The following is a 21,313-nucleotide window of genomic DNA, read 5'->3' as shown; positions in this document are numbered from 1 at the left end:
AAGGTCCCCCTTTCCTTCTGCTCCAAACAGAGGGTTGGAGGCAGGTGGGAACGGCCACTTCTGTAAGTAAGAACTGTTGCTATTAGGAACAGCCCAACAGTGGCTGTCACTTGTAGGGTTTACAATGAGCCTGGCACTGTAAGCCCCATGGAATTCTCATGTTAGTTGCACGGGTGAGGCACCATTCGGTCACAGGGTCTGAAGGCGGAGAAATGAGCCCAGATTGGTGAGGCCACCATTCAGGGTCATGCAGGAGTGGGTAGCAGGGTCAGGTGTGGGGCACAGGTGTGTGCCGTATCCAGGCCCGCACCTCAAGCCCTCCGGAGTGGAGGCAGCCTGGCCGGTCATGTGTTGACCAACTACTGCTCTCTTTGCTGCCTGAGCACTACTGAGGTTCCGGTGCCGGGGAAAGACTGTTTTATAGTTGGGAGTCCCACATGGTGGTGGCCTAAGCTTGGCATCATAGCAGTAGTAGGGTATAGGGGATCCTCTCGGGCAGCCAGGGCTGGGCTCTGAGGGGTGAGGAGGAGTCTGCCGGTTCGAGACCGGTGCAAGGGCTCCTGCTTGTTGAGCATGTGCCAGCTTTGCGAGGCCGAGGTAGGAGAATGTTGCAGTCTGAGGGAGTGGCCAGACTAACGGGCAACAAGACATAGACTGACGAAAGGCTACGTCGTGACTTAAGCATTTTCTTAGAAGTCACAGCAGATGTCTTGGGTGGTATTTACAAAATTAACCACCACATGGGAGAGTTTAAAACTGCCAGAGAAGGAAGTGGCTGCAGGGGCTGGGCAGTTGGGTGGGGCTAGACGCGGGCCACCGAGGATTGGCAGCTGGAGGAGAGAGGGCATCCCGGGGCGGGTCACCAACCCGGGCAAAGGTTCAGCGGCAGGATGGTAGAGCTGACTGCAGGGTAGCCAGGGTGCCGGCGGCTGGGAGGGCCATGCCAGTAGCCAGGAGGCCGTTGGTGATGGGGGGGGGCTCGGGAGGGTGGGAGGTGGGCCTAGCGAGTGAGTGGCCCTCGTTAGTGACAGCTGATGTTCACTGCCCACTTGATGATACACCAGATGCTGCTCATGGCACTTAATATGCATTCACTCCACCCGCTCCACCGCAGCAACCCGTGAGGTGGGTGACAGTGGTTTTCCACTTTAACAGATGAGGAAACTGAGGCACAGAGCATGAATAACTTCCTGCTGTCACGTTTGGACACAGGAGAGCTGGGGGATTGGATTCACACAGGCCAGCTCCAGGGCTCCCACTGACCACGGGACAATCTCTGCTCTCCAGTGTTTACTGAATCACACTCAATTCCTGGGCGCGTGATGTGGGGGTGCCTGTCCAGCCTCTCCGGTGCCCGTCCTTGGCCAGCAGCCTCTGCCCCGGGTGAGACCGGGAAGAGCTGGGCCCCTCGCTCCTGAGAGGCAGAGCCACAGGGGTCAGCGCTGAGCCCCCTCCAGACGGTGCCCGTCATCGGCTGACCCCCGGGGGCTCTCCAGCACGCGGCGGGCATCAGGGAGGCCCCGCGGACTGAATGAGGAGCTATTGAGAAGTGGCTAAATACGGCCACATTGTGCCGTCTGATTCAGAGCGATGCAGAGCGGTGCTTTTTGTCCAAGAGGCTTGGAGACGCAGCCCCAGTTCACTTCCCCTCCCCGGGCGCCGCCCGCCGCCCTGGCTCATGTCAGGAAACACCAAGCTCTCAAAAATCAGTAATTGAGAGAAACATCTGCTGGTTTCCAAGGAGCTCGAGGCGCCTCCCGAGTGACAAGGGCATACATGCGTCCCATTGTCGGCTGACGCTCAGGAACTCGCACATGCGAACACACACAAGCACTCACGGCCACATGCGAGAGTCTTTTGGTATGTTATTAAGCTTTTTAAATTAAAATTATTAATACTTGTTATAAAAAATTCAATTAATATAGAAATACAGAAAGGAAAAGGGATAGTCCCCCTCTTCCAGAAGTAGCCATTAGTAACAATTTCATCTTTTATCTTCACTTTTGCTATGGATTCATAATATTTTTACTGTTTCAGTTTCTTTATTTCTGCCCCAAAATAATTGCTAACATCATCCATCGTCAGACCTATGGACCAGTGATTCTCAGCCAGGGACTATGTGCTCCCCAGGGGCATTTGGCAATGTCTAGGGACATTTTTGGATGTCACAAAGGGGAGGTGATGGTGCTTCTAGCATCTAGTCCAAGGATGCTGCTGACCCTCCCACGGTGCACAGGGCAGCCCCACACAGGGGGGCCGTGGTCTGGCTCAGAATGTCAGTCATCTTTTTAGTGGCCCCATTGTATCCCGTAATAGGATGTACCAGGGTTTGTTTGGTGGCATTTAGATGGTCTCTGGTTGTTCATTTTAGAAACACCCCATGCAACGATACCTATGTGTGTGTGTTTGGGCCCTTCCGTGAATGTTTCCGTTAGCTATGATTCTGAACATTAAGTTTTCTGGGCTGGAAGGTAGTGTGCATGTTTAGTTTTCACGGGCACTGCCCAGGTGCCTTTCCAAGAAGGTCATGGCCATCAACGCTGCAGACTCACTCGGCCATGCCCACTGACTCCCCATTTGTCCCCTGCTCGTCTCAATTAACAAAACACGTCTGGTTGATTTGAAATAACTTTCCGTTGCACCTCCGACGTGTCTGCCCATTGACGGAAGTGGCTCTTGCCTGAATTCACTCCATGCTGCCAGTAACTGGAACGGTGTTCGATACTTTGCTGACCGTGGGTGTTTAAAGATGTTCGATGTCGGTGACAATAGAAACAAAAATCCCATTAGCTCTTTCCATTTGGATAATAACAAGAAAGATAAAAGGCACTGCTTTGTCTTTTCTTATTGAAGGAGTGTTCTGAAATCTTGAGGTTCTGAAACAATGACAGGTTTCAGAACTCCTGTGCTTTCCTGGAGTTCCTATCTCGCCAGCCTGTTCTCCACGTGCATGTTCAGACTCGGGCCCCAGCGGGCTCCTCCGTGCCACCTCCCACAAGATGACCTCGGGGTGAAGACGGGTCTCTGTTGCTCAGGATCTCCCGAAGTCCCAGGAATGAAGGGGGCTCTGTGCACTTCTGCCACCGGGGGTTGGAAGGCAGCTCGCCTTTAACCTGAGTGGTCCTTTGCAAACTAGCTCAGGTGCAAGTTAAAGGATAAACACACACAAGCAGGATATGTGCGATTAATTTATCTTTGCAGCCCTTCAGCCTAGCTCCCTGTTGTGTAAGTAATGCACCGTGGCTCTGCGTGGTCCCTCAGGGCGTCCTGACGCTCACACCTCCACTGGGGCCTTCTCTCGGGGGCTCAGTGCCGGGCCCTGGCCGGGGCAGCCTGCCAGCTGAGTCAGGCACGCCCAGCCTGAGAGACGCTCATGCTGGAGGGGGGCCGAGCAGGAGTCGCTGTGGGAGCCTGGAGTGGGTGTGCGTGAGACCTGAGGGCGGGGGCGTCAGAATGCGGTCTTGGTCCCAGCACCTGGTAGGGAGGGAGGGAGGCTGGGTGGGTGGATGGAAGGACAGGAGGAAGGACTCGGAGTCAGCCAGGTGAGGGAAGGGAGAGGTGGCCTCCAGGCAGAGGGAATGAGCGTAGACGTGGGGGAACTGCCCTTCAGCCCTTCAGAACCGTCTTGCCTATCCGCAGCACCATGGAGGCCCGGAGAGGACCCCTTCCTCCCTGGAAGGGCCCGGTGTGAGGGAGAGGCACCGAGCCACTGGGTGTCACGCACCCTGCACGTCTGGCTGCAGGGACTGCCGCCCTCCTCCCATCCCGCCTCCAGGCCAGGGGAGGGAAGGCCTGGGGCAGAGGAGATGACAGCCTGGTGCTTGGATGTCACCTGGGCTCCCCAGGAGGGGCGGCCAGAGGCCCCCCACTCTGCCCCAGCACAGGCCCTCACAGCCCTGGCTGAGGCTCCCAGGGCCAGTCGGAGGCTTTCTGGCCTTGCCCACCCACCCTCAGTCCCAAACCCCCTCCTGCAGTCCTCACCAGCCGGGGACGACAGTACCTCTGCACAGAGACCACCTGGGAAACCTCAATTACGGGCAGCAGCCGTCTGTTTCGGATACTGACAGATGCTTTTAAATCTTTTTCAGTTTTACGGTAAATGTAATTATATATGCTCACAAATGCTGAGATGCAGAAGTGTGTTACAGGGGAGGGGGTGTCCCTTCCCCACTGCGGGCCCTGCTCAGGGCACCCACAGCTGGCAGCGTCCTGTGTACCCTGCTGGTCCCTTGTGCAGATCCAGATGGGCACCTGCAAGTATAGGTGTGTACTGGAAGAATCCACCTGTGTTTTTAAAAATATGTGTTTGTTCTTTTTTAACCCAAAATGAGCTCATCTTACTTGGTGGCTTCCTGTGAGCGCACACAGATCTACTGTGGCTGTGCCTCCCTGTGTTGTCAGCCCCTGTCGCAGACACTGACGTGGTTCCCGGTTGATTTTGACCTTCTGTGCAAACCTGCTGTGGACCTGCCACATCACCTTTGCACACAAGGACAAATGTGTCTGTTTGTTCGCCACATTTGTTGGGTGCCTGCTTTAGGGAAGGCACTGTTCCAGGCACTGGGGACACAACAGAATAAGCCAAGTCCACTCTGGTGACACTGATATTCTAGAGGGGGAGGCAGGAAATGACCCATCAGACAGATTGCGTGCAGTATTCCGGGTTAGTGCTGCAGAGAAGAAAGCAGACACAGGGCGTGGGGGTCCTGGGCTTGGGGACAGGGTGCTCCCGGGTCACCTCCCTGAGGCAGTGACATTGGAGCAGAGATCAGAAGCAAGCCCTGGAGAGGTCAGGGAAAGATCATTCCAGGCAGAAAGCACGGCGTGTGCAAAGGTCCCGGGACGGCACATGCTTGGCGCTTTCACAGAAGAGAAACAAGGTGGTGGGAGCAGAGTGCACGAGGGGGTCCCCGAGAGAATGCGACGTGGGAGATCAACACCCCAAAGTCGATTCACCGGGCTGAGGGCTCACCCCTGACACTGTCGGGGGCTGCGGTTTCCCTCTGCAGAGGTGCTGCAGTCTGCGTTGTCCTGCGCTGTGGTGCTGGCCGGGGGACCCTCTCAGGTGGGCCTTCTCCACACCCACTGTGGGTTTGGACGGCTGCAGCTCGGGTCTGTAGGGAGCGGGGACAGGCACGGGGGATCCCAGCCCCGGGCTCAGGAGGGCCCCTGGGAAGTTAAGTTCTCACTGTGACCTTGTCAAGTAGAGACTTGGTTGTCTCTCCGTTGTTTCCCCAGATGAGGACACTGAGTGATTTGCCTAAGGTCACAGTAGGTGGCAAAGCTGCGATTGGAACCCAGGGCTTCTGGGGACAGACCTCATGCCCCTAACCCGCACCCTAGGATTCATACAGGTAAAGAGCTGCCACGGCCCCAGCCTCTCAGCGTCCACTTCCTCCCCAGCGCGGGGACAGCATCTCAGGGTTCCCTGTCCAGGTGCCAGACGCCCAGCTGTGCGCTTGGCAAGGAGTAAGCACTCTGAAAGCAGCAGTGCAGCCTGTTTTTAAAAATGAGAAAACTGGCCTAGATTTGCCAACCGCCCCCCAAACCTCCAAGAGAAAGACAGAGCAATTTCTTTTTTACCCATAAAAGGTCTTACCCTAAGAAACAGACGTGCCGTCGGGGGTGTTTGAAATGGCACCAGAGCGATCAGAAAGTTATTCCTTTGACGTCTGGTTTGATTTTACTTGAAATTCGATGGGGGGGGGGGTTCTTATTCAAATGCGGTGGGGGCGGGGGGAAGGGCTGGAGATGAAGTGGCTGGAACCTCAGGCCGGCTGGGTCTCTGCGGAATGACAATGAGGCCGCCTGGCGGGTCTCATCCAGGCAGGCCTAACAAGATTAGATTTTCATAAATTTCAGACAACGCCAATTCCTAATTCCTCGGTGTGCGGCCAGGAGGCCAGACAGGGCTGTGTGCACGGGCTGCTTGTTAACCAGGAAGGACGCGGGCATCCCTTCCCCCCCCACCCCGGGACAGACACAGTGGTGGGGGATGGGGAGGTCGTCTGGTCTGGAAACCTCCCTGGGGCCAGCAGGAGCCAGGTGGACTCTGCCCAGCTCTCCAGCTGAGGAAGCAGAAAGGAGCTGCGGCTCCCCATTGTCGGGAAACTTGGGAACAGTTGCACCCACTCCTGACACCTGTCTGGGCTGGGTGCATTCCTGGGGCAGTGAGGAATTCTGTGGCAGCACCCCTCCCCCACCCCCATTCACATCTGGGAAGTACCGGGACAGGGATTCCAACTGAGGCTCTTGCTCTGCTCCAAATCCAGGTCCAGGCTCCGCCACTAGAACTGGAGCCCAAAAACTTGATGGAAAAGTACTATATCTTTATTCTCGCTAAGCCGTCACTGAAATGCAGGCACCTCGCCACGGCCACCACAGTGGCAACCACTGGCTTCGCGTTCCACATTGGCCACGTCTTTTACAAGCATCACAACTTTGATTCCCGTGGGTCTCGGGCCACGGCGAGGTCATTGAATGCGATTCTACTCCTGTGATGCACGAACGCCGTCCTGCGTGTTATTCCTGTGTCACAGATCTGGTTAAGGGTTTGATAACTGCACTTCAATATCGTCGGCTTCCTTTTTTAACCGATGTATTTTCTTTTAAAAACCATATTCTGATAAAGGGTCCGTAGGCTGCCTCTGCCGCCAGGGGCTCCGGGACAGAGGAAGAACTCAGAAACTGTAGACACGGCGCTTTGCTGGAGTGGCCCCAGCTCCCGGCCTGTGACCGAGGCCGACTGTTGTGAGAATTGTGAGGGGAACAAGTCCTTCGTGGTGAGGGGACTGGCACGCAGGAGGTGACAGCAGAGACGGCAGCTGTCAGTATCTTCGTGCTGTGCCGTGGGAGGTGCCCAGAACTCCAGCACGCGGTTCCTCCTGCCGCGAGTTTGCTCTGCGTTGGCAGGAGGTGGGCGTCACTGTCCACAAATGCTGGTTCGGTGGCCCCCGTTGGAGGGGGTGCTGCAGGCATTTCTGATCCAGCCTGAAGGTCAGTCACACTCGGTGCAAGCCCTTTGCCTGCACTTGAGCTGCTTCTGCCATTCTGGGATCGTCACACTCGGACTGTTGGATGTGGGGCCGTTGGTCTAACCTAGCCGTGAAAGCATTGGCTCTGGGGCCCGAGAACCTTAGTTCTGGGCCCCTGGGCTGCGTGGCCTTTGGCCAGTGGCCTCACCTCCCTCAGCCTCAGTTTCCTTGTCTTTTTAGTGGGAGGTCATATTTGCATTTACTTCAGAATGTCAACGATCCAGTGGGGCGGTGTGGGTGAGGGGTTTGGCCCCTGTGCCTGGCGTTGAGGGAGCCCTCGGCCCCCAGACGGCTCCTCCCGGTGTGACTTGGGCCAGGAGAGGCTCGCACACGTGCACAAGTCCCGGAGGGGCTGCGTCTGTCTCTGGGGGAGGATGCAAAAGTGGGGGTTGGCCACTCCAGTGAGGTGCACGAACCTGTTAATTCGAAATTATTCACAAGGAAAGAGGACACTAAATTAAATTAGAATGACCTTATTTTGCATGTGGAAGATGGGCTTGGTCGCCCCTGAGAGCCTGCTGCATTCATCACCCACCCCCAGGGAAAAATTACCAAGAAGAGTGGCAGGAGCGGCTCCCCGGCCCTTCCGGTGGAGGGTGTGGGCTGGACGCGGGAGCGGAGTGAGAGAAATGGGATGTTTCTCTCCCCGCAGCTCCTGTTCGCACGGCCAGGTCCTTAGAGCCTGGGGCCTCGGGTCCAGCCACCCCTTCGGGCGGCCTTTTGGGACTGCCCGTAGCTCAAACCTCTGACCTGGGACAGAGGCCGGCAGGCTTTTTGCTGTACACCCTGGCAAACCTCAGTATTTCCGGGGGCATCGGCCGGGATGAGGGATGCTTTTTATCCCCAAAAAGGTGTCAGTAATTGTGACAGTGATGACAGTGGAGCCCCTCTCTGTCTTCCACCCTGTTCTGAGCTCTTATGTCGTTATTTCACCCCCCTGAGCCCCCCCTTTTTCAGATGAGGGGCCTTTGGCTCGCAGACATGCCTGGGCTCACACAGCGACGGGCTGGCGGGTGCCAGAGGGTCAGACCAGGCCTGGGTCCAACCGCATCCCCAGAGATTCCCGGGGCGTGGGGAGTACTTTGGGAGAGCTGGGAGAATTTAGCAGGAGGACAAAGCCCTTTTCCCTTCTTGGGTCCTCCCGGGCGGCTCTGGGTTTGGGGCTCAGCTCTGCTCTTTCTAGTTGCACGATTAAGGGCAACTTCTCCCTAAGCCTTGGTTTGCCCATCGGCAAAATGGGAACAGTGATGGTCCCTGAGCTGGGGGGCTCAGCCTGGGGAGCCGGGGGCATGTGTTGTTGCTATTAGAATCCTAACAGTTCTTACGATGAGTGGTCACAGTGAGCCTGGGCTGTGGACCAGACCACCTGCCACCTGCCCCACCTGCTCTGTCCTCGGCCTGTGTCCTGTGGTCACAGGAGAGTTGAGAGTTGAGGTTGGGGACAGTGGTAGGACCCAGCCCTGCCGGTGCCATACTGGGCGTTTGGCCTGGGATGGCTGCTCCAGGCCCAGGTAAAGGAGTGGTCTGTCAGACCAGGACACTGAGGCAGGGTCACTGTGGCTCCATATCTGTGGTTAGTAGCTGGGTGACCCCGAAGATGCCTTGGGTTTGGCCTGCTCGGCCCTTTTAAAAGTTTTTTTTTTTTGGAGACAGGGCCTTGCTCTGTTGCCCAGGCTGGAGTGCGGTGGCGTCATCATAGCTCGCAGCAGCCCCCAACTCCTGGGCTCAAGCCATCCTCCTGCCTCAGCCTCTCAAGTAGCTGGGACTACAGATGCACAACACCAACAGTGCCTGGCTAATTTTTTATTTATTTTTTTTTGAGACAGGGTCTCACTATGTTGCCCAGGCTGATCTCAAACTCCTAGCCTCAAGCAATCCTCCCACCTTGGCCTCCCAAAGTACTAGGATTACAGGGTGACCCCTCTTAAAACTCGTGAAGCTGCCAGCCTTGAAGGCCAGGCAGCTTCACAAACAGCTTCTGGGTTCTCTGGAGAGGTCGGGGATGCGGCTGCACTAGGGCTGGGCGGCCCCGTGAGGCTCCTTCCGCTGCCTGGCGAGAGGCACCTGGGTCTGGCAGTGCCCGGCTCTCCAGCCGCCTGAGCTCACCCTGTCTGCAGAGTGGGTTCCGCCAGCCCCCTGCGCTGGGGGAACAAATGAAGGTGCACAGGAGGATTCCGTGAGCAGTCACGGGTGGAGAGACGTGTTCACGTTGGTGCTGCTTCATGCAGGTATCGGGTTGTGAACTTATACCCTTCTCTCCCCACGGCTCTTTGCTGATTGGGCAGTGGTGCCTGTCTAGGGGGGTGTGGACTCGGGGCGGGGAGAACTCACGCTTGACTGATGACACCTGCCGTGGGCACGGAGTGAGCGGTGGAGGAGGACGATGATGCTCCAGCATCCTGGCAGGGCCTGGCAGATAGTATCGAGGCATGGCATGCCACGGCCCACATGGGGCCTGGAGCCACGTGGACAGCACACAAGCCTGTGTAGAGGGCGGCCGCTCCCAGCTCTGTTCCTTTAATGCCAGGTGGGAACGCAGTTGGGCCAGGCATCGTGGGTGCAGGTGTCCTTGGGCCTCCAGTTTGCAGCCTCTACCAGCAGGTGCTTGCATGGTCGGCGAACCCCCAAGGGCGGGTGTCCCCTGGAAGTGGCACCATGGGTGTGAAAGTGCATGGGGGGGCTGCTGTCAGGGGGCCAAGAGCCCCTCACCGCATGGCCAAGGGGGGTCATCAGTGGATCCACCTCAGGGTCCCGACGCTGCGCAACCAGCTCTCCCTCCTCACGGTGCTGGTGCTGGCTGGGAGTTGATGAGACCCGGATGGGGATCTCAGGGCCTCCTTGGCCAAAACACCCAGCTTAGGGTGTTCCCTTACTGATGGGTGGAGGCGAATCAACTGCTGGCCACCCACCCGCACCCCCTGCACCCCTCCATGCCCCTGCATCTGGGCATGTTCTGCTCCCGCTGCCTCCTGCGCCCGGGGCCCGTGCGCTGTGCCCCTGGCGCCAAGGCTGCTGCTCCTTCAGGCCCAGCGCCCACCTTCCAGGGAGCCCTCCTGGGTCTTCCCTCGAACGCTCCCCCGGTGAGTCCAGAGCATTCAGTTGTCGCTCTTTGAGGGCTCGTGGGCTCGGGCCACCCTTGTGTGAGCACCGCGCCCATCAGGGATACTGCGCCCATTGGGGACACCTCGCCCATCAGGGACACTGCTGCGTGCTGAGCACACCACCCATGCCGTTCACGCAAGCAGACTGTGATGGGCACAGAGGGCCACCCCGAGCCAGGCTGGGACCCAGACCCTCTGACCCAGCCACTGTGCCCTGCCCGCAGGGGCTCCTGAGCTGGGGTCTTGGGACATTTGCGCATCCCCCTCCTCTCTGAGCCTGGGCCCGTGGCTCCCGGGGCTGGCCCAGCATGCCTCCATAGCAGCTGCTTCTTCCCGGGCCTGTCCCTTAACAGTGTTGGTGGCCCAAGGACCAGGGTGGTGACGTGTGTGCCTTACAGCGCCCTGTGCTCATTTCTGGCAGTGAGTTTGTCACTCTGTGGACACACACACACACACACACAGGCCAGATCCTCCTGCCCTCTGGCCGGCCTGGCGTGCCGCGCAGGGTTTGCCCACAGCTCTGCCTGCAGTGGCCTGTCCATCGCACCCGCGTCCCGTTGGCCCTGCTGGCCCTGCCACATCAGCTACTGTCTCGCCACCACGGTCTGGGTCCCGCGGGCTGCCAGGGCCCGGGACAGGGACAAAGGCGGCTGCACCCCTCCCTCCCTGCAGCCTGGTGTGGGCAGGGCCCCTGGAGCCAGCGGGAGGGGTCGCTGGGGTGAAGAGTGCAGGGGCTGGGGGCAGGGAATCGCAGGCCGCTCGGGGGAGGGGGCGTGGGAGTTGCACAAAGCAGGCCCTGTCTGTCCCCTGAATGCATGGCTTTATCCCAGCCCTGACAGACGGACTGGGCCCTACAGAATCAGGCCAGGCTGCCCAGGCCCTGGACCTGCCCCGTCTGGGGAGACAGGAGGTGTGGCGTGGCGACCTGGGTCTGAGGCCTGGCCTCTGCCCAAGCCATGCTCCGCCCTCCTGGCAGGAGCCTGCGGGCGTCCCACGGGCAGCTCCAGGCTTGGGGCCCGGGTTCCCACCAGGCAGCGCCCCAGGCTTCTTGGGGCTTGGGAAGATCTCTCCAAAGCCCTTGGTTAGTTCATCCTCCCCCCGGCCCCTGCCCAGGGCCCACCAGCTTCGGGCTCTGGGACTTGGTGTGTCTGTTACTTTACCTCTGAGCCTGTCTCCTCACCTGTGGAACAGGGATGATAAAAACACCTGTTCTTAGGTGTGCTCGGCGCCGAACAGGGATCCACAGCTGGGGACTAGTGACTAGATCCTTCTTTGTCGACACTGGGCAGTGTGGGGTGTTTAGCAGCATCCTTGCCCCCTCCGCCAGATGCCAGTAGCACCCCCAGTTGTGGCAACCCAGGGTGTCTCCAGACATTGTCACATGTCCTCGGGGTGCAGACTCACCCCCGTCGAGAAGCATCTACTTAATAGCTGTGTGTAAGCAGTGGTGCTGCTGAGCAGTTGTGCCGAGGTAGAAAGTGTCGTGAGAAGGTGGGAACCGGGGGAGGCGTGGCGGGGAAGCAGGGTGGCCAGAGGATATGGGGCAAGTGACTGCCTCAGTGTGGAGAAGTTTCCGCCACTTCATAAACAGTGACGGTCCCATCTACCTTCCCCCCTGGGGGAAACTGAGGCTGGTGGCAAGAGACGGGTGGCCCTCCCAGGGCAGGCCGGCTCCACACCGCCAGATGTTTTCCAGGCCCCGCCTGAGACCTGCCTGCGGCTGCTCCCTTCTCCGACTCCAGGGCCTCCCTCGGGGGGAGGAGGAAGCGCTGAGTCAGTGGCACAGGGCTTGAACCCGCGACCCTGGGAGCCCTCTCTGGCACACCAGGTCTGGGGGAGGCACGTTCCTGTGCCCCTTGGGCCGGGCATCCGGTCTGGCGAGGCTGGCGGAGCTTCAGCCCTTGAGGCTGCCGCCTGGTGCCCACTCCGCGCGTCACCTCCGAGGGACCTGGCGTCCTTGCCCGTTGCTGGGGCTCTGCTGGCACCGGCTCGGCCAGCTGCCGCGACTGCTTCGGCGCACACTCGCTTGAGTCAGCAGAAACCGCCCCGGCTCAGGCAGGATCAAAATAACCTTCTTCCTTTTCCAGCACTTGAGGGTTTTTCCGCCTTCTAGGGGAAAAACAAACCACCCCCCACCACAAAAAAAAAAAAAAAAAAAATTTAAAAATGAGACTTGCAACATTTGCAGCCATCTGGAATGTGGTTTTCTGAGGCCTCTTCACCAAGAGGAGGGGCCTTTCGACCCTGTCCTGTCGGGGGTGGTACGTGTGTGTCGCGTGTTTGCTGGACGTGCGTGTGTGGGCCTGTGCAGTGCGTTGTGTCTGGGTGTTGTCTGCGTTTATTTGTGTGTGCCGGGGATCGCGAGTGGGCCCGCTGGGCGTGTAGGTTTGTGTACACACATCCACACGTACCTGCCTTTGTTTATTCCCAAAGCTCCAGCTCCACACCTGGTTCCAGCGTCCCCTCTCCACACTCAGGGTCCCCTCCTCTTCCCCGCTGCCTCCTCCCCAGGTTCCCCCAGGCAGGTGAAAGGGCCGTGACCTCTGCCTTAGCCTTTGCCCAGCGACAGGAGGCCCACGTGCAGGCCCCTCTCTGCAGGTCACTCGTGCTACGAGGACAGCTACGGGCGGCTCTGGGAGCAGAGGGGGGAGTCCTGCGTGGGTCGGTCCCTACAAGTAGGGTATCGGGGCCACAAGCTCCCCCCGCGCGTCCTCCCGGCCGACGCCACTTCCCGGCGAGCTGCTTCCCCATACGCACGCCAGCCCCGGGCACCGCCTGCGACCTTGCCGGGAGAATGGCGTGGCGTCCCTGAGTCTTTGTGGCGTTCTTGCTCTGCCAGGAGGGTGTGAAGTTGCGAAGGGCTGAGCCCGCGCCCGGCGGCCCACGGGTTTGTCTCAGAGTCTCACGTGCTTCTCTCTGTCTCCACAGCGGAGCTGGAGTTTGTTCAGATAATCATAATCGTGGTGGTGATGATGGTGATGGTGGTGGTGATCACGTGCCTGCTGAGCCACTACAAGCTGTCCCCACGCTCCTTCATCAGCCGGCACAGCCAGGGCAGGCGGCGAGACGACGCCCTCTCCTCGGTAAGCTGGTGACCCCGGGTGCTCTCGGGAACCCACATGCAGGGCAGGAAGACGGGCTGCCGTCATGGGCACATGCAGAGGCCTGCGGGAGAGGGCAGAGGGACGAGGACGTGGCATTTGCCTCTGCACCCGACGGGATGATGGAGAGGTGCCTGGTGCGTTCCTGCAGGTCCTACACCCGCCCTCGCGCCAGTGCCCTGCGGGCATCTGGCCCTGTGGTCAGTCCCCGATCCATTCAGCGGGGCTTCCATTCCCTTGTGGGTAAAAGGGGTTCGTGGTTGTGTCCACCTCCCAGAGGCCTCGGGGCGTAGCACAGAGCGAGGGCCGGCCCCTGCTGGCTGTGAGAGCAGTTGCATGCTGTGCTGCACCCACTCGTGCACGTCCACCGAGCCCGCACGGGTGCCCAGGACGCCCCTGCACTGGGCGCGTGGCTGTGAGCAAGTGCCATGGGGCTCTGGGCGGGAGCTGGGAGGGGCAGCAGGCGCCCCTGCAGGACGCCCCGGGACAACCGCTCCTAGGCCAAGCGCCGAAGGATGAAGTGGGGTGGACTTGGGGCTGAGAAGGACTTGGAGCCGCATGGAGGGCCTTGCCCTTCGGATAACCCCAATTTCGATATGATAGTAGAACAGTGAGCATGGTCAGGCATTCCGGAAACTCAGGAACATCCCCCCAGGACTCCACAAAGCCGAGGCTGAGTGATGTGAACACCCGGCTGTCCCTTGGGGCCACACTGTGCCCTGCAGCTGGTGTCCTTCCGCAGCCGGACGGAAGGGAGGTGCAGCCTTAGTCTCTGATGGCCTCCCTGTCTGCACCCAGGGTGTGTAATTTAGCGGTGTGGGGCAGGAGGTGGCCGTCTCAAGAGCAGGCTGGGAATTATGGGCAGGGGGTGGCCCCGGGGCTGCAGGCAGGCTCTGAGCCGGGGCGTGCCAGGGGTGGGGAGGACTCGCAGAACAGGCAGCACCGGGCATGGCCTCCTCACTGCTGGGGACACCTGGGGCTGGTGGCAGTGCCAAGTCCGTGGGCTGAGCCAAGTCGGCCGAGGAGTCTGCTGGCCGCGGCCCGAGCCGGCAGGCCTGTCCCTGGCGGGTTTGGGCGTCTCTGCTTGCGTCAGGCCCCAGCCTCAGTGCGTCACCGGGTTGTCAGGGCAAGGAACATCTGCCCTCCGACAGGCACGCGGCAACCCAGCCCGAGGCCCGTGGTGTGTCCCGTAGGTGTCTGGGGGCAGACTCTGCATCTGCTGCTCTGAAGGAATCCATGGCTTGGAAGCCCAGGGCTCACCTGCCTGTTTGTTTGCTGTTGCTGTTGCCCAGCAACGGGCACCACTGTCTGCCTAGGGATGAGCTACCTGCCTGGTCTGCAGTCGGGACCTCAGGGGTTCACCCACCTGGAGGCGGAGCTGGGCCTCAGAGAGGTGGGACACTGGCCTGAGGCTACAGCGTGTGTTGGTGGTGATTTGAAGAGCCTGTGGCGCCCTTTGTCCTCCCTCCGATGCTGGGGAGAGCGGAGGCAGATGAGCCTGGGGACCACGTGCTGCGGGCTGGGCTGGCTTGGCCCTCTGAGCCTCAGTGTGTGTGTCTGTGGGATGGGGTGAAGCCAGCGCCTCTCTGCCCACCCTGTGCGGCCCTAGGGCCCCGGGGAGGGTGAAGGTAGTTGCGTGCTGCGGAGCACGTTCCAGGGTCTGGGCAGGAAGGGCCTGGCCGTCATCGGAGGGAGGTGGCCCTGCGGGCAGCACCCGAGGCTTTGCTGTCAAGCAGGAGAGCAGGATTTGGGCCCTGGGTCCCCAGACACCCGAGCCTACTAGAAAGTCTGTCTACCCAGCCGCCTGCACAGGCCCCCGGGGAAGCCTGGCTGCGTAAACACGGACCCTCGTTAGACCTAAAGCAGAATGTGGCGGCTCCCCTGGGGACCCTGCCAGACAGAGTGGGCCTGAGGAGTCTCTGGGCCCCGTGACCTCCCAGAGGGACCCAAACACAGCTGCCATCGCCTGGGGCCCAGCCTGCGTCCCACTGCGCACCTGGGCCCTGCCCCGGCATGGCTGTCCTGTCTGAGCCCCCTTTCAGGGTGACCCCTGGGAGTCCCCTCCCCCCTGTGTCCAGCCAGCAGCTCGTGCCCACCTGCCTGCCCCTCTCCCCTGGCCCTGGATGTGCTCTGGCCCATCACCTCACCGAGTGACACTGGGCGAGTATCTGCCCTCTCAGAGTGCGTGTCCCCACTGGTCAGACTGGGCAAGGAGGGTGGTCAGAGGGCGAGGCTCAGGTGCGGGGAGCCCCTCGGCCCAGGGCAAGACGCGGCCTCTCTAAGGGGTAAGTGGGTCCTGACGGGACAGTCGTGAGAGCGACAGAGGCCCCTAGTGGCCGTTTGGGGAATTGCCGTCCTCTGGCAGCTCCCACCCAGGCTGCAGGTGAGGCAGGTCCAACCTGGGAACCCTCAATTCGACGTGCCCCCAAGGAAGCTTCTGGAGTGATGGATGTGTTCATTATCTCGGTTGTGGTAACAGGCTCTTGGTATATGCATATGCCCGAACTTACCCAATTGCAAACTTTGAATATGAGTTTATTGCATATCAGTTATATCTCACTGAAGCTATAAAATTAAAAGACATCCCTTCCCCTAGGCCCAGGGCTCTCCCTGGTGGCATCTTGGGCAACTCGGACATATTGATTCCAGCATGGGGTCCCCTTTCCTTGGAGGAGCTACAGGCCCCTGCTGTGGATTCAGCAGGGGATGTCAGCTTCATGTGGAGGTGTTATGCCCATGCACTTGGCACAGAAGTGACGCTGTATTCCACGCTTCTTGGTGACGAAATCGTTGTTTTATGGCAAAGCGTCCACCTTGGGCACTCAACTCTCCTCTGCTTCTTCATCTATAAACTGGGATATCAGTCATTATAGGTTCGTTCATAATATAGAGGGAGAGACAGACTGTGGAGAGATGAATAAATACACAGACAAGGTGACTGCAGATAGGACAGGTGACAGGTTAGTTCATGGGAGAAGGCCTTTAGATAAAGGTGTCAGAGAGAGTTCGCATGGGACGCTGGAACTGAAAATAAAGAAGGAGCTGGCCAGGCAGTGAGGCAGCCAGTGCAAAGGCCCTGTGGCACATGCTGAGCATGTGGGGACACCAGGGAGCTGGTCATGGTGGCTGGCCGGAGTGCAGTGGTGACACCCAACACTCATACCCTCCCTTAGGGCCACGTGGGCTCCAGGTGGTTTTTACGTTCAACCTGTTAAGATCTTTAACCACAACAGGCCAGTACTGTAATTATTCACATTTTCAGATGCAGGAACTGCAGCGTCTGAGTTCAGTGACTTGCCCCACGGCGAGCTGGTGGTCCAGGCCGGGAGAGTCAGACTAGGCGAGGCCACCACGCTGGGCTTTGTTATAAGCCGCAGGAAGCTGCCCGGGGGGTTGAGAATGGGGACCCTGGAACTGGGTATGTGTTTTGGAAAGTGTGAGGCGAGTTTCCAGGAACAGCAGCAGGAGCCGAGAGACCAGTGAGGAGGCAGTTGTCATCGTGTCCTCGAGAGGGTGGAGCAGGGAAGTGGAGAGGTTCAAGATCCCGTTTCCTGGGTGACCGGGCTCAGAGTCACAGCCGGGTTGAGTCTTTGCTCTCCCGCCCTCGCCCACCCACTGACCCTGCCTGACCCTGCCTGTCCCTCTCCTCCCGTCCAGGAAGGATGCCTCTGGCCCTCGGAGAGCACAGTGTCGGGCAGCGGAATCCCAGAGGTGAGAGCCGGTGCTGCCCCCCCCTCCCCTAGCCCCCACCCTAGCCCTGCCCCTCTGGTGTTCCTGCTGGGCTCTTACTCTCTTCTCTGAATTGGTGTCCTTGCCCAGGATTGTAAACTCCCTGTCCCCGGAGGGTGGGAGCACAAAGCTTGCCCCTGTTTCAAGGGGGGCTGTGCGGCTCTGCCTTGCCCACACCAGGGCTCCCCGGGGGGCAGGTGGAGGCCACATCCTTGCTGGGCTCCTTCCCTGCTGTCCTGTCCCTCTCCCCAGGGAGCCAAGTCACGTGCAGCCAACCCCGTCTCAGGATCTGCTTTCCGGGGGGGCCCGACCTGAGATGCCGCCCTCCTCACTGCACTGTGCTCCCTCCAGCCGCAGGTCTACACCCCGCCTCGGCCCGCCGACCGCCTGGCCGTGCCCGCCTTCGCCCAGCGCGACCGCTTCCACCGCTTCCAGCCCACGTACCCGTACCTGCAGCACGAGATCGACCTGCCTCCCACCATCTCGCTGTCAGACGGGGAGGAGCCCCCGCCCTACCAGGGCCCCTGCACCCTCCAGCTGCGGGACCCCGAGCAGCAGCTGGAGCTGAACCGCGAGTCGGTGCGTGCCCCCCCGAACAGAACCATCTTCGACAGCGACCTGATGGATAGTGCCAGGCTGGGTGGCCCCTGCCCCCCCAGCAGTAACTCAGGCATCAGCGCCACGTGCTACGGCAGCGGCGGGCGCATGGAGGGGCCGCCACCCACCTACAGCGAGGTCATCGGCCACTACCCCGGGTCCTCCTTCCAGCACCAGCAGAGCAGCGGGCCGCCCTCCTTGCTGGAGGGGACCCGGCTCCAACACACACACATCGCCCCCCTGGAGAGCGCCGTCCTCTGGAGCAAGGAGAAGGATAAACAGAAAGGACACCCTCTCTAGGATCCCGGCCGGCTGCGGGTGAGAAGGCAGAACGCTCTGCACTTCTTACAAGAGGAGAGAGGAAGGCGGGTGACACACGGAACACACCCCGTGTGGCCGTCCTCTCCCACCTCTCTGTGTATAAATATTTACATGTGATGTCTGGTCTGAATGCACAAGCTAAGAAAGCTTGCAGAAAACCATGTTTCTTTGTTGAGCTGTGTCTTGAAGGCAAAAGAGAAAAAAAAAATTCTACAGTAGTCTTTTTTTTTGTTTGTTTCTAGTTGAGCTGCGTGCGTGAATGCTTATTTTCTTTTGTTTATGATGATTTCACTTAACTTTAAAGACATATTTGCACAAAACCTTTGTTTAAAGATCTGCAATATTATATATATAAATATATATAAAATAAGAGAAACTGTATGTGCGAGGGCAGGAGTATTTTTGTATTAGAAGAGGCCTATTAAAAAAAAAAAAGATGTTTTCTGAACTAGAAGAGGAAAAAAATGGCAATTTTCGAGTGCCAACTCAGAAAATGTGTATTACCTTGTAAAGAAAAAAAAATTACAAAGCAGGGGTTTAGAGTTATTTATATAAATGTTGAGATTTTGCACTATTTTTTAATATAAGTATGTCAGTGCTCGTTTGATGGAAACCTCTCTCGTGTCTGCTGAGACGTGAAGGGAGAAGTGTCGGGATTCCGGAGCAGACGTCAGGCAGGGGTGAGCCCCCTGCCGCAGAGAGCAGCTCCCCGAGCGGCTGCTTTCCCTGCAAAGTGGATGCTTCTGTTCAGTGATAGGTTATCAGCACGTTATACATTCCCTACCGAAGGAAACACATTTTTTTTTCCCTGTGGGCCAGACAGCCTCTCGATCACAAACAAAATAGGAAAGTTACCGCAGAGGCGCCCAGTTCCGGGTGGTGGTTTTGCCCCTTCCCAAGATGACAATAAACTGTTACCGAAAGAATCCGTTTTTCCTCTTATTTTCAACCATGAAGGTCCCCGTGGGGAGGAGCAGGGTGCTGGTCTGTGCAGGGTGCCTCGGGGACAGTGCCGCTGGCCCCAGGGCCGGCACACTGGCATGAGGAAGGGCCCAAAGTGTTAGCAATCGGACCTCATCCCCGTCTATTTCCCCTCATGTATCGATTCCCACGCAAGAGGCCCGAGGTGAAAAGGCAACAAGCCCAGGTTTCTCCCAGGACGTGGGGAAGGGTTAAAACGAGCAGAGCAGTCAAACCGACACACCTGTGCTCCGGGCTCGGGCTTTAGGAGCAGATGTGTTTCCCTCCTCCTTTCCCACTTATTCGCTCCCTCCCCCACAGAAACAGCCGTTTGATGTGTTTGTCTGTCTGTGTTTTCATGCGTGTCTGTGTCGGGCTCCACTCTCGCTCGCCAGGTCTGTGTCGAGTGGATCTGGGGTCGGTGGGCCCCTGCTGGCGGTGTGCGGGGAACGCAGCAGGAGGGGCGAGTGATTGCAGGTGACAGGAGAGAGCAGGAGTGTGGGCTCTTCCCGCCCTGCCGCGGGCTCCTGGCCACCATCACCCCGCCCATCCCATGGAGGTGTCTTGTCATTTTCGGCAGAATGCTAACTAGTAGACCAACATGAAAGAAAGAAGAGGCAGTAACTTGTGTGTAAGCCACCTTGTTATTACTTGAATACAAAAACCTGAGAACAGTTTTGAAGTTCTGACCATTTGAACTTTATTTATACACATATGTATGTTTTAAGAACATGGCCAAGAGGACATGCGGTCTGAGTGCTGACCAGCCTGCTAGAAACTTCTCATCCCTGGGCAACAGCAGAACCTGTCTCTCCATGGGGTCTTCAGCCTGGAATCTGCTTTTCTCTTGAAGAGGGTTTTTTGAAAAGATCATGCAGAGAAATCAATGTAGTTTATCCTGAAAGGTACAGGGACACACTTACAAAGATAATTTAAATGTATCTTTCCTTTATGTGATGCGTCTCTAGTGCCTTACTGAGGAAGCAGTGACCCTCTTGTCCCGGGACGGGGGTCCCGGGGCGGGGATCCCGGGGTAGTGCCTCGCTCGCTCGGGACTGGCGCCCCCTCTCGGGGTCCGCAAAGGGTTTTGCTTCTTTTCAGACGCCCCGTGGCCCTCTCCTGGCCTCACCTCCCTCCACCGCGGGTGTGCCTAGCTACTAGGTGGGCTGATCCCTGCTGTCCTCCAGCCCTTTTTGTCAAGGACTGTGTGTAACTCCCATCTGGGTCAAAAACCTAGAAGTGGACCTCGTTTGTGTGTGTGGCATCAGCCAAAAGCCAGGCTGTCGCATTCCCCATGTCCTCTTGAGCCAAACTGTTGGCGTCTCGTTGCTTCATGGTATGTCTGGATTTGCTAGGAGAGAGAAGGAAGGGGAAGGCGTGGGTGACTGGCCTCAGCCGGCTTGAGGCAGAGCCCACCCCTCCATCAAGCCAGTTCTGAAGTCCAGTGTCCCTGGGCTTCATGCCCAATGAGTGACAGTTGCAAAAGTTCATGGAAGGAGTGGCTTGTCAAAGGCAGGTGCATCCCAAGAAAACTGACAGGGTGTCTATCTGGACAGTACTACCAGAGCTAAGCTCTTGGCTTTTCTGCTTGACCCCAGAGCTCCGGGGGGTGCACTGTTTCCTCTAGATGTTGGTTGTTGTGTTACCTTTGAAAACCCTTGGACCCCTCCTTAGGAAGCCCCCTTGCCAGTAGGCAGTCAGGTGGGGTCCTCAGAAGTGGCTGGCTGGAGGGGGACCAGGCTGGTTTTGGGAGTCTGCTGCTCCATCCCGGGTTCGGAGAAGGTGACAGAGTGCAGCTCTTCCTGCCCTCTCGTTTCCCGGCGTGTCAGCCACCTCCTTCCCTCCAGAGGAGGAAGGTCATCGCCCTGCAAAGCGGGGGCAGAGTTATCGAATTGTACCAAGAGCCATCCGTGTTCCCCAAAGCCCAGTGTTTCTGCAAAGAGCTAAAAGTGACCCCACGTGTAGCGAAAGCCAGGGCAGGGCGAGACCCAGACCCAGTCCCTGTCCTCGGTCGTCCTGTGCATTGTACGTTTCAGAGAAGTGTGTTTTCCCTACGTACGACACAAAGCTTCCAGAACCACAAAACATCTTGATGATAAGAAAAGAAAATTTTTTTTTCCAGAAACTGTGCTTGCAATTTTGCTGTACTATAGAGCTCAGAAGGACACACCCGCTCTCCGCTGCCTGCCTGATTCCGTGTCGCTGCTGCTAACGAGTGTTGCGTTCCGGGCGTGGGAGCCGCCCAACTTTGCAGCCCTGTTGCCCGAGTTCTGTTCGAGTTAGACTTATGTAAGCTCTCTGCGGCACGCCGGGTGCAGCTCCCACGATGCTGCTGCGTGAGACTCTGCATTTGGATGCCAATCCATGGGCCTGAAGACATTGCTTGTTGTGTACCAGTAACCATTAGTGGCAATGATGACATTCTGAAAAGCTGCAATACTTATACAATAAATTTTACAATTCTTTGGAA

The 21,313-nt window shown here is 58.4% G+C and overlaps 1 protein-coding gene across 4 annotated transcripts in view; it reads left to right on the top strand.

Moving 5' to 3' along the window:
* The window catches only part of PMEPA1 (prostate transmembrane protein, androgen induced 1), a 56,959-nt gene extending 35,646 nt beyond the window's left edge, over window positions 1-21,313 (top strand). For 3 of the 4 annotated variants that reach the window (XM_045528263.1, XM_045528261.1, XM_045528264.1), the window contains 3 exons: window positions 13,064-13,218; window positions 16,894-16,947; window positions 17,317-18,809. In XM_045528263.1, the coding sequence (XP_045384219.1) occupies window positions 13,064-13,218; window positions 16,894-16,947; window positions 17,317-17,862 (755 nt within the window). In that variant the 3' untranslated portion in view covers window positions 17,863-18,809. Of the gene's footprint in view, window positions 1-13,063; window positions 13,219-16,893; window positions 16,948-17,316; window positions 18,810-20,965 lie in introns of those variants that run through there. The other variant, XM_045528262.1, reaches the window with a different exon arrangement.

The sequence above is a fragment of the Lemur catta genome, chromosome 17 (genome assembly GCF_020740605.2).
Source record: "Lemur catta isolate mLemCat1 chromosome 17, mLemCat1.pri, whole genome shotgun sequence".
In the NCBI taxonomy this organism is placed as follows: Eukaryota; Metazoa; Chordata; class Mammalia; order Primates; family Lemuridae; genus Lemur; species Lemur catta.
This window is presented reverse-complemented; position numbering and strand designations above follow the sequence as displayed.